Source organism: Castanea sativa, chromosome 4 (genome assembly GCF_040712315.1).
Source record: "Castanea sativa cultivar Marrone di Chiusa Pesio chromosome 4, ASM4071231v1".
In the NCBI taxonomy this organism is placed as follows: Eukaryota; Viridiplantae; Streptophyta; class Magnoliopsida; order Fagales; family Fagaceae; genus Castanea; species Castanea sativa.
In genome coordinates this window covers 2,160,878-2,173,618 of record NC_134016.1, presented here as the reverse complement: position 1 = coordinate 2,173,618, position 12,741 = coordinate 2,160,878, and the positions used below count along the sequence as shown (strand labels likewise).

The 12,741-nt window shown below is 32.7% G+C and overlaps 2 protein-coding genes across 2 annotated transcripts in view; both read right to left on the bottom strand.

Annotated features, from left to right (window-relative positions):
- Positions 1 to 977: 977 nt before the first annotated feature.
- The window catches only part of LOC142631314 (uncharacterized), a 75,109-nt gene continuing 63,345 nt past the window's right edge, over positions 978 to 12,741 (bottom strand). Inside the window, exon 15 of the mRNA XM_075805461.1 lies at positions 978 to 1,376. Within this exon, the coding sequence (XP_075661576.1) occupies positions 1,288 to 1,376 (89 nt within the window). The 3' untranslated portion in view covers positions 978 to 1,287. The remainder of the gene's footprint in view (positions 1,377 to 12,741) is intronic.
- LOC142631316 (uncharacterized) lies at positions 2,074 to 6,756 on the bottom strand. Its single transcript, XM_075805464.1, has 8 exons — positions 6,130 to 6,756; positions 5,491 to 5,555; positions 5,230 to 5,404; positions 4,762 to 4,956; positions 4,596 to 4,652; positions 3,277 to 3,432; positions 3,080 to 3,162; positions 2,074 to 2,369 (listed from the first exon to the last, which is right to left on the bottom strand). Exons 1-8 carry the CDS (start codon positions 6,166 to 6,168, stop codon positions 2,324 to 2,326), a joined length of 816 nt encoding a protein of 271 aa, XP_075661579.1. The 5' UTR covers positions 6,169 to 6,756; the 3' UTR covers positions 2,074 to 2,323.

The window sequence follows — 12,741 nt, the reverse complement described above, 5'->3', positions numbered from 1 at the left end:
GGGAAGTCAAGGCTATACATTGCTTGAACTCAATATGAGGAAGGCATATGAAAGCAGTGGCAATGCCATGTTATGGTTTGGGTGTTCATTTGAAAAACCAGACTTTGAAAAAAAATTAAATTATATATAATATTTTTTAAATATATATTTACCAACAAGTATAAACACAATTACAAAAATCAATAAGTTGAGTAACAACAAAAATAATGTTGTGCACACAACAAAAATGTAACAAAAAAAATTGACTTGATTTAAATTGTTAATAGAGTTGTACCATGGACACAATAAAATTTAAAGTATTAAGAAAAATGGTCCGGTCAATGTGTGTCCTAAGAGCACACATTAAAACATTCATTTTTGAAAATATTTTCTCGGGAATTGAAAAAACTGTCAATACTTTTTCAATTCTTGAAATTTTTTTTTTCAAAAATAATTAATTATTGTATGCCCTTAGGGCACACATTAGCAAAATCCTAAAAAAAATATTATTTTTCACTTTATAAATTCAAAAGATCATATTTTTTACATTAAGACCTTGCGGATGACAAAAATGTTAAACTTATCCTAATCAGATGTTGGATTAGTCAATTCCACAATCCAATTGTTAAAATGACCAAAATGGCCTTTGACTGGTAAATTTTGACCTAATTAACCAAAGGTCAAGTAACTTCAAAATCGCACCCAATCATCAAAATTCATCATTCAACATCAAAACAAATATTTCCCAATCACTTTTCCCAAGTTTGACCCAGTCTAACTTGTAAGCTCAACATTAATTTAAAATCTTGAGACTGATTTCAAATACCACCACTTTAAAACATAACCATTGAAATTTCTTTCGGTTTTAGCAGCCAAATGTACAAAAAATATATATAACGTCAACAACCCTGATAATTATCTCAAGAACTATATTTGCCATTGAGTTACAAGGCTCTAAATTTAAGTTACTACACAACCATAGATCTAATATAAGAGAGGGTTTTCTTTTTCTCATTTCAAGTTCAAAAAAATAGCTAGGATACCCTAGAAGGCCCCAGCATTGTTCTGTGTGTACATATATTGTCTCTATCTATCAGGATGTACTTTTACTATACTAGCAAGCATGTCTTTTGCATCAGACTGCTACAACAGTCTTAAAAACCTTTTTTACAGGAGGAAAAAAAATAGCGACTTCCAAAATAATTATCCATTGGAACTTGAAGCAAAAGGAATTTGGTTCGGAACCATTTTAGAAGTGAGATTTGACAGCATCTATCAGGATCTACAATAGGAAATCAAACTAGAACATCACCCTCTAAAAGCCCCGTCTTCAGCTAAATTTGCATCTTCTGCCCTACTACCCAGCTTGACAATGTCTTCTACAAGAATTTTCCCATCTGTTGCAATGAAGTTGACAATAATTCAGTTACTCTCTTTAATAATGCACCTTTAATTGATCAGAAGCTTTCTTCCTTTTTATTTTTAAATTCACATGTAAATGGAACAAGCCAGATAGCGAATACTGCATAATTACCCTGGATAAAATTATATGCTACAGAGGGGGAAATCAAAAGGCTGAGGGAAGAGTTCTTTTTTTTTTTTTTTTGGTCATTGGTACACACATTTTGTAACCATGCATTTGCTGGGAGTCGAACCCAGTCTATTGCTTGGAAGGCAATTATACTAACCACTAGATGGGGGAAGAGTTCATTTTTTAATGTGTAAAAGTGTTATCTTCAAAACTGATAACCAGTAAAAGAGAAACTTAAAAACGTGCATATGTTGAAACTTGTAAAAAATATTATGCAATAAAGGACTCATGTTCTTCCTTGGAACTCTATTATTACCTGTAAAATAAGGTTATTTGGAGAATTCACGATGCACAAGAACAGTTGATAATCTTTATAAATTAATTATACACATCATAGAACATTACAAATTAAGAGAGGATAAGAAACTGACCTCCATCTTTGGAAAGATTGCTAATGAGTTCTTGGACACACTCTTTGCCCATTGTATCCTTCAAGTACATAGCGGCAGATGCAACCTCCTCCGGAGTTACTTTCCCATCATAATCCCTGCACAAATGCAACATTAATACCATTTGACTACTTGAAGTACCCATATTAAGACAAGATTTGCTCCTTTGAACCCATATTAAGATACGGTGGATTCAAACCCTGACTCTCCTCTTTAGGAGACACCAGGCATTAGCAATGCAAATGAGCTATAAGGACTATGAAGATGCAACAAACTTCTCCCAGATGTCCATATGGAAGTAGTCTGTCACATAAGCAGCTTATCTGATGCAAACAGGTAAATGAAGATAGAGAAAAGGTGAAAGCTACCACCGTAGAAATGCCTTGGAGGTTGAAGTGATGTTTATAAGTCTGGGGTCAAAAGTTGCAATCAAGTTTTAGCTTTAGGGATATTAGAATGAGTCAATGTAAAAGCTCTTCAGAAAATTTATAATAATACTTCTTTCTACTTTAAAAATAATACTAATTCCAAGCAATATCACTTTATTCTCTTGTATTTCTTAAAATCTTTTTCCTCTCTCTCTGTGTCTCAAGCCCAAACTAATTGGCAGTCTCTCTTGAATACATCCTGTGTACTAGAGTTCTGCCCCATTTGCGCTCTTTCAATAATCAATAAATAAATATTAAACAACCACAATGATTTACTTACAACAACTCCGGTTATAAACCTTACCATCTACGAAATCAAAATGTTGTTTGAACCTCTGCCTATGACCTAATAGGAGTTATACATCTTGACTGACAAAATCAAATTACCTTCGCAACCAAACCTCCATTCTTAATCTGAACTCAATGACCTTCATTGCCATATAAAAATCAAAACTCATTAAGAACCATAAGCTTAGCCACAATACCCACAAACTTTCTGTTTCTGAATTAGCCTTTGGTATGCTGCCAATATCCACATACAAGGTTCTACCTCTGGAACTTTACCCACTTGATTGATATGAGACCATATCAATTACTACTAGACAACTTCTCAAGTACCACAGGAAATCTTCATTGTTTGTACACATGGAAAAGAACAACAATGGAAGCATTATCAATAAACTATTACAAACCTGTCCGGTAGTCGCCAACGATCACCGATTTTGGCATCCACATCATCAATTTCCTGTTCAAGATTTTGGAGCATAACATCAACCTAAGTATACAAACAATACAGATAGTTAGTATCATGTTGTGTGCACTGGTAATGCTTATACCAGGAACTGAAGAACACAAGTAAAAAAAATACTTGGAACTGAAATATTCTTACTCTCTCTATGAGTGCTGATGAAACCTCTTCACCTTCAGCCACTTCATCGGCATTAACACTTTCTTCTCGGGCAGCCGCAGCAGCCCTATATGCCTTCATAACATCTTTTTCACCATCAGTAGTCTCTTTCTCTACCATGCTATTATAAAGTTCTATCTGAAACATTAAGGCAATCACATATGACTATGTTAGCAAAAGATAAATAACAATCCTAGGATACATAATCATCTGCATGCACTAATATATGGACAAATATACATGACAGAGCTGGCTATAATAAAGAGCATTAGGTGGTGAATCGTTCAGGTTATCAGAATCAAACAATAAAAGATCATATGTCCCTATCCATAACAAAATTCATATCCACCATTCCACCCTATGAACAAAGATAAGAAAGAAAAACATCATATTACTCAACTACAGATAAATTTAGTTTTTTCCTTTTCGCAAGTCAAGAGATAAATTGATTTTACAAACATTTTAGGCATGCGATACAGAATACAGGTTAACTTGTAAAAAAAAACATATACAGGATTGAAACAAATAACAAAAAGCAATCAAGGTATTGCAAACATTAAACGAGCAAGACATTGAGGAAGAGAAGCATGTCAATAGAGCTCTATGGTTGCTCCTTATGGATAAACAAGCCTAGAGTTTATTTTTTCCCTTGTAGACAATGCTATACAGAATACAGGATTACTTTTTTTTTTTTAAAAAAACATAAATACATATATATACACACACACACATGATTGAACAAATAAAGAAAAGCAATCAAAGGTATTGCAAACATTGAACGAGCAAGACATTGAGGAAGAGAAGCATGTCAATAGTCCGAACTAGAAATATAACTGCTCCTTATGGATGGATAGAACAAGTCCTAGAGTTTTTCTTTCCTTTTCTGTTTTTTTCTTTCGTTTTAACTGCATTCTCCTCTATGTGCAACATCCTTAATAACTACCATGAATGAAACTTTGAAGCCAACATAATAAACAAAAGTGCAGAAAAGATGCTAATATTGATCGAGTTCCACATCATAGATATTCAAAGTTTAAAATAAATAAATACCTCCTTATTGAGGAAGAGAAGCATGTCAATAGTCAGAACTAGAAGTATAATTGCTCCTTATGGATAGATAAAACAAAGACTAGAGTTTTTCTTTCCTTTTCTGTTTTCTTCTTTCATTTTAACATTCTCCTCTATGTGCAACATCCTTAATAACTACCATGAATGAAACTTTGAAGCCAACATAATACACAAAAGTGCAGAAAAGATGTTAATCTTGATCAAGTTCCACAAAGTTTAAAATAAATAAATACCTCCTTATTGACAAGGCTCAGAAACTCTCCACGTTCTCTACTTACTGACTGGAAAAACAGAAAAGGGATGAAACAAATTACAGGTCAACAATACTAGAAAATGTTTAGAAAATAAATTGAAAAACAGTATTTTAACAACTCAAAGCACTTAATTCACGGTCCTTACAGATGCAGAAGCCAAAACAGCCAATGCACGACTGAGTTCACAGAGGTGCTCTTGTTTTTCTAATGTTCTTTCTCTTGCTTGTTCGTGTGCTTCTCTTGCTGTTGGACCAGTCATCTCTTTCAGTGCCAGGTCCTCTTGGCTAGCTTTAGATTTCTTCATTCTGGCTTGCCCTTCTTCCTCTTTCTCTTCCTCCTCCTATAATTCAAGTTAACACAAATCAAGTAATTCAAGATGAGTACTTGAGGCTCAAGAAATTGCTAAGGATTAATCCTCGAGACAGAAGTCTTGTTGTGCACTAGACACCATTTTATTCAGATACTACGCATATTACTGAAAGTTAAATAACCATTTTCTTATTCCTAAATGATTTAGTTAATCTATTACTTATTTTATGGTTCACAAAACCCTAGACAATCACCAAAACTAGCTCATATGAGCATGTGGAGAAAAACATTAACAAAAATCAACCTTGATTAGCTCTTCCTGCATCTCAAGATATTCCAGTTTCCTCCTCCTTCCTGACACAGAATCTTCAGATGGCAAAGCTGTAACACCAACCGTATCTGTAACCTCATCTGGCAGAGAAGAGATTGTAGCTTGGGGAGCTTCCTCTAGCTTCAACTTCCCTGACACAACGAAAGCCCTACATATGTATGAACAAAATATAGATTTCCTAGAGTACAGAATGCAAAGAGGGTGTGCAGATTAAATGGTGAGGCTTCAAATTACCTGGAAAGGATCAAAAGAGAAGATGGCAGAGAATGATTGAGAGACAAATCCAACCAATCACAAAGCTGCATGGAGAAGTTAAATATTCATACAATAATTAAGGGGTGTTTGGTAGAGTAGTTTGAATTATGTTGTTTGGGTGTTTTTGATATACGTGTGGGTGAAAAAGTGTATAGAAATGTATGTAATGTTGTTTAAAATGTGTGAAAATGTGTTATAACATACCTGCCAAACAGACCCTAATAAACTGAACAAAAATATGTTTGATATAATTCAAATCAGTTCATAAGAAGAAAAAGAGCTACTATCTACTTTTGATGACTGGAAATGCTTTTTGAGGATCATGCAGACCTATTACAACCATTTGCTTCAAAAAAAACTTAGCTACTTCAACACAACTATGCAAACTCCCCTGCTTTTCTTTTCTTTCAATACACAACAGCAGAGGGAGTGGGGAAACTTAGTAAACCTTTTTGATAATTCAATTGCTACAACAAGTGGGGGTAGGGTAATTCAAAACCCTGGCTCTCCTTATAAAGTAGATCAGGGAATGTCACTAAGCTACAAGGCTCTTGGTGCATTTAGTATTACTAATATCACCTAACAGTGTAAACATAATTCAGACTCAAGTTTGCAAACCTTACACAACACTTCAGTGACTAAGTAGGAGAATGGCATTATCAATATCTTTCCTCCCAGGAACAAACGCAGTCTGAAAAGGAGAGACCAGGTCAGCCAGGAAAGGCCTTATTCTTGCAACTAATATCTTAGACACTAGCTTGTAAATTGTGTTACAAAGGCTTATTGGCCGGTAGTTGTTGAAGGACTCTAAATTATTGCACTTGGGAACTAAGGTTATAAGAGTTTGGTTCAGATATTCTGGCATCTTGCTGGTTACGAAAATCCGCTTCACTTCATCTCTAACCGATGCCCCAACCAATAACCAAAATCGCTAGAAAAATCCCAGGTGGAGACCAGGGCTTCAAAAGCCTTTAAAGACCACAGACCGGACGCGATTTCCTCATCAGAGACAGTACCCACCAGCTTGGCACCATCCTCTTCGCTAATCCGAGCTTTCCAAAAAGGAGGATTCCAGGCAGCAAGAACAGACTGGTTATGACTAGTTGAAAATAACTCAACATATCTCTGTCTAATATAATCAGCTATCTCCTGTTCTTCATGAATCCAATTCCCTACTTGATCTTTTATACAAGTTATACGGTTTCTCCTCCTACAGACAAGGGCCGATGTATGATAAAATCTTGTATTTCTATCCCCTTCAACAAGCCAGGTAATACGTGATTTCATAGCCCAAAATTCTTCTTCTAGTTTAGAAACCTCAGCAAATTCAGCTCTCAGAACTGTATCCAAATCCACCAAAAAATTATTTGGGTTGGAAGCGAGAGCAACCTGGACGCCTTTAGTTCTAGCCACCACTCTCTTCTTACGCTGGAATAGATTCCCAAACACATTCTTATTCTAGGCCCTCGCTTTCTCAGTAAAATGGGTAATTGCCCGAGATAGCTCGTTTGGTCTCATCCAAGCTTCTCTGACCACCTCTGGGAAGGAAGGGTGAGATAACCACATTGGTTGGAGCCTAAATGGCCGGGGGATCATGATGCCAAGCCTACTATCCAGGCACATCAGGATTGGGTTGTGGTCTGATTGTGATCTTTCGAGACGATTAACAGAAGCTTCCGGGTAAAGCCCATACCAGTCAGCATTTACAAAGACCCTGTCAATTCTCTCTTGAATAAGGTGAGCTAGGGGCCTATGATTTGACCAAGTGAACCTAGCACCAGAAAACCCAATAACGATCATGCGGCACGAATCTAAGCATTCTTGAAACTGGATAGCTCTACTGACATTAATGGGTCTTCCCCCAAACTTGTCTTCTCCCATAAGCACTTCGTTAAAATCTCTAGCAATCATCCACGGCTGCCTTAGGAGAAGAGCAAATGGAAGAACTGGCATTGGGCCTAAAGAGGAGTAATAGGTATTTCTTGTGGGTAGTTAGAGAGTCAGAAACAAAGAAACTTCCTACAAAATTTATAGAGGAGACAACTGAGAGAGGTTTGGTGTTGACATGGTGCCCTCAATTAGAAGTTTTGTCTCGTAAGGCTGTCAGCTGCTTCATGACTCACTGTGGTTGGAACTCGACGCTCGAAGCACTAAGCTTGGGCATGCCAATGGTGGTCATGCCACAATGGAGTGACCAAGCCACCAACTCTAAGTGTGTCATGGATGTGTGGAAGGTCGGAATTAGGGTTAAGGTAGATGACAAAGGAATGGTCACAAGAGAAGAGATTGAATTATGTATTAATGAAGTTATGGGAGAAAAAAGGGAGGAGATGAAAAGGAATGCATTGAAATGGAAGAAATTAGCTAATGAGGCTTTGGATGAAGGTGGAAGTTCTGATAAGAACATCGAGGAGTTTGTGGCAAAAATTGTACAAATTTGATGTTATGTAAAACAAGGTCATTGTTGGAAACCATGAAAGGTGGCTCCTCAATATTCATGTAGGTTTACATCACTCGTATTCATTTAATGTTGTGTTTTGTTTAATGAAAAAGTTTTGAATAAATATTTTCTCAAAAAAAGTGAAGTGAAATAAGAAAATTAATTTATAATAGAAGGTCATCAATCGTAGGATCCAATTTTTTCAAATGTCAACCAATTGCCCACAAAAATCACTAGAATTTGTCAACCAAGGTCAGTTTTCTTTTATCAAAATTATTAGCTTGTGTAAACACAAATTTCTCAATTGAAGAAAAATCAAACAAATTGAAAAAAAATGAGTTCTACAAATATATTTTTTGTATTAATCAAGTAATAAGTACAATCTCTGTTTTGACTCTTTTACAAAAAGTGCTCCTCTGATTCTATCTTCTTTATGGTCTTGACTCAAACGCCAAATTTTCTTCAATTTGGTTGAAAGATGGATCAAATGGTCTTCATAACGAATCTCTGGCTTTGAGCTTGTTAGAGATTTGTTGTCATTCAAGTTCTTCAAGCCCTTCGAATGTTCTTCAAGTGTTCTTCAAGTTCTTCAAAGATTCTTGAGATAAAATTTCTCCAGAGCTTGGGCCTCTTGAAAAACTTCGTCTCCTCCTAAAATGAGAGAGGATGTCCTCTATTTATAGTGATTTTAGAGGATAAGCTCCACTTTGAGTTGATATACTTGAAAGTATGTAGTAGACTTTTGATTGGCCCAAATTCTTCTTAAAGATAATTATCTCTATTTATCTATATCATATTTTGATAAAGATAATAATCAACAAAGATAAATCATTATCTCTATTTAGTTTATTTTAATAAAGATAATTATCCATAAATTTTGAATAGGAAGTTTATCTTTATCTTGTGGGCCAAATGACATGTGGCAAATTTTGATATGCCAGTGTGATGTCAATTTGGATGACACATGTCATTATCTAATTTAATTAATTTAATGACATTAATTTGGAATTTGCCACTAAATTTTAATGTGGCATTTTATAATTGGCTTAAAATTTTGCCTCTTACAGCTTGTTATAGGACAGATGATATTCCGGAAATTTTGTTGTCAATCTACTCTAAAATAAATCTAAATCATATCTTAAAGAATATCAGCTACACACAGTCTTCAAGAATTTTTTTAGGAGGTGAGTAAGAAGATGAATCTTGTGGTCTAGGTCATTTCTGTTTTACAAATAGTTCATACTAGCAAGAAAAAAAAATGAAAAGTACTATGTCCATAATATTTTTACAATATTTTCATAAAAAATCTTAGATGATAAATTGCTATTCGTTCTAATTTAAACCAACTATTGGAATTACTGTTTTTGCCCATCATTAACAGCAAGTAACAATCTACTATTTAAAATTTGTTATAAAAGTATTATAAAAATATTGTGAACATAGCATTTCTTATAAAATAAATAAATTTTAAGTTCATTTAACACATTGTTTCTTAATAAAATTAACATACTAATTATTGCTACTAAGATTAAATCTTGGAAATTATTTATTATTTCTAAATACAATAAATATATTAAGTATTATTGTTAAGTGAATTGCAAGTGAGATCTAAATATAATAAAATTGGGTAAATCACAAGTTTGGTTCCTAATCTTTACACTATGTCTCAATTTGATCCTAACTTTTTAAATGTGTCATTTTAGTCCATCACTCTTCAATAGCATGTCAAAATAGTCCTTACCATTAAGTGAGTGTTTGGATTTAGCTAAAACACTCACTTACATCTGAGTTTGTGTTTTTGTGTGGGCCCCGTACACTGTTCACGGTATCCGCATGTATTTTTTCCAACAAAAACAACTTTAAAATTGTGTCCCATGATACTAGTCACACATTTAAAAATTATTTTGCTACAATATTTTCAATTTTCAATAATAAAAACGGTACCCAAACAAACCCTAAGTAGTTTATGAAAAATAAAACTGACATGTTATATTAAAATATTAATTTTAGTGCCATCTAGAATTCTATGTAAGATGCCAAGTGGCCTAAATTATTTTAAAAAAAATTAAAATCAAAACTAAAATAAAATAAGAACATTTGAGATCTAAAATTCAACTAGGCATGGAAGGCCTGGTTAACTTAATCAAACCATCCCAAATTAGACGGTGTCACAGCAATTAAGAAAATAATCAAAATAAAGGCCCAATGTTGAATTTTGGTTATTTATTTAACAACATTGAAGAAATGGATTTGCCTCAGTATTGAGTTTGTGGAGAAAGAAATTAAACAGAGTGCTAGGCAATGTGACATTGTTGAAGAAGTCCTTAGTCCTTTACCATCAAGAACGTGGATTTTGTCATTAAACTTACTCACTTGTACTGATCTCCTCTTTTTTCTTACAAACTTCTTTTTGGCCTACCTAATCTATCTATACTATTTATAAGAGGATTCTCCTCTTTTAATTGGACTTTTTTTGTAGTTCAAAAATACACTCATTAATGAAAGGTAACTTCTCTTAAAAATAGAGCCATAAATGTCAGATAACAAATTCCATTTTTAAGAGCGGTGCTACGTCCACAACATTTTTACGACTTACAACAAATCATAGGTAATTAGTTGTTACTGGTTCAAATTTGAACCTAATACTAAGATTACTTTTTTACCCCAATAATAACAACCCGCCACTTATGATTTGTTGTAAAAATATTGTTGACATATCATTTCTCCATTTTCAATTAAAAAACAGAACTATTAAAATTTAGGATTTTTTTCCTTTCACGTTCATCTTTTTATTTCCTAAAATTTAGCATTTTTTTAATTCATTTTTTATCCTACTAAAAGTAAAACACCCCATTTAAAAAATAAAAAACTAAGGTTACTCCTAAAAAAAGTAATAGAAATTATCATTACTGCTTATCTCTAAAGTTTGTCATTTTTATTTTTTTGAAAAATAAAATATATATTTCAAAATTATAATTGATACAAATTATTAACCTTTATCCAAAAAAATAAAATAAAAACCCTAAATATATATATATATATATATATATATATATATATATATATATATATATATTATCAAAGCCCTAAATAGAATTGTTACACCTTAAATAAGTAATTGTTAATGCAGAATAAAGGACTACAGAGCAAAAATCAAATTGAATTATAAAAATAAGTCTGGTGTTACAACTTGTGTCACAACTCGCTTATGTGACGAGTTGTGGTTGGTAGAGAGGGGTCCCCACATGTAAATAATCATTTATAGTCCCATAGGACAAATAATTACTTAAACTACCGATTTAGATCTAAGACTAAAACTTTAAATAAATAGAAATGTAAATAAAAAAATAAAAAATATTTTACTTATAAAAGACCAATTCAACAAGCACATGGATTTTCTTTAGCTCCTTTAATATTTTTAGTGTAATGTGAGTCATGTCGCATAAGCCTAAAAATATTTAAAGGAGCTAAACTGCTAAAGACAATCCATTTACTTTTTTTACATTTAAATAAGAGTAAAATCATGGGTCGGTCGGGCGTCCGATTTTAGGGATGTGACATATATAGAAGTAGAATATACATAATTTTGTCTCTTGTCTGTGTTTCTTGCCCCCACATGTCACGTGTGTTTTACCTAAGCAATGATGTCGATCGTCGAATGCTATTGGCTAATCACAAGTTTATTCCCTCAGCGCCTACGTAACAGGAGACACATTCAAAAGTTTGATCAATTATTGTTAGTGTTGCCTAGTTTACTGAGAGATTCTTACATAATACACGATGATTTGATATTAAATTTTTTTTATTTTATATAATATTATCATAATTTAAAATTACAAAATATTTTATATTTTTTTATTTTTATTTTTTTAAATAATATAATATTATATTTTTGTATTAAAATTATATTAATATAAGATTATAATAACTTAATATTACAACGTAATATAATATAACATCATGACGAACTAAATACCATCTAAAAGGAAAAATTATAAGTTTTTAAGTGTTTGTTTGAGAACAGTTTATTTAGTTTTTTACTAGTACTTTAAAAAAATTTGAAAATGCGAGAAAATGCAATAAAAAATATATATAGTCTTTTCAGTGTTGTTATCCTAGAGAGACACACACAACCCAATAAGTTCTAGTCTAATGGGTTTAAGCTTAATTATATCATATTAACCACTCATTTTTTTATTAATATCTAACATGAGACTTTACTTATACTTATATACTCAATAGAGTTGATTAGTAAACCACAAGATAAAATAAAATTAAAACAATAAAATTTAATTAAAGTAAAAATATGATTGGGTTGGTAAAATAATTTATATTGAGGAAAACAACAATATTTTAATGGTAGTCTTAGCAATATTTTTATGGTTTTAGAGTTTTTGTTGTTGTGTTTTCTATTGATTTTTCAATCTAGATAATTGCTTAATTCCGAATAATATTTTGTTTTAGCATAGACTTGTGTATTCTCACTATTAATTATTTGAAATCTTCGGAAAAAATTCCAAACACCACATCACTATGAACTATTTAGCCATTGAAATTTCTTAGGTTTTAGTTGTCAAATATATGTGGAAAAAGGATAGTTCAACGGAGGTTGCCAAGGTAGTTCCAACTTCAAGGTGTCTACTCTAGTTTACCTGCTTTGACTTAGCTTTAGAAAGTCCCAATGCTCATGTAGTTTAGGATTAATCAAGCAGATCTTACATACTTAATTACGTCATCCATGCAGTTTATGTATCACCATTAATGTCTATATATATGTAACTCATATCTTA

Coding starts and splice junctions, on each gene's coding strand:
- LOC142631316 (XM_075805464.1), bottom strand. CDS start 6,168: ATGCCATTCTCCTACTTAGTCACTGAAGTGTTGTGTAAG. Junction 5,556..6,129: donor TCACTGAAGTGTTGTGTAAG/GTTTGCAAACTT, acceptor TTCTCCATGCAG/CTTTGTGATTGGTTGGATTT. Junction 2,370..3,079: donor CGTTGGCGACTACCGGACAG/GTTTGTAATAGT, acceptor TTTTGACCCCAG/ACTTATAAACATCACTTCAA.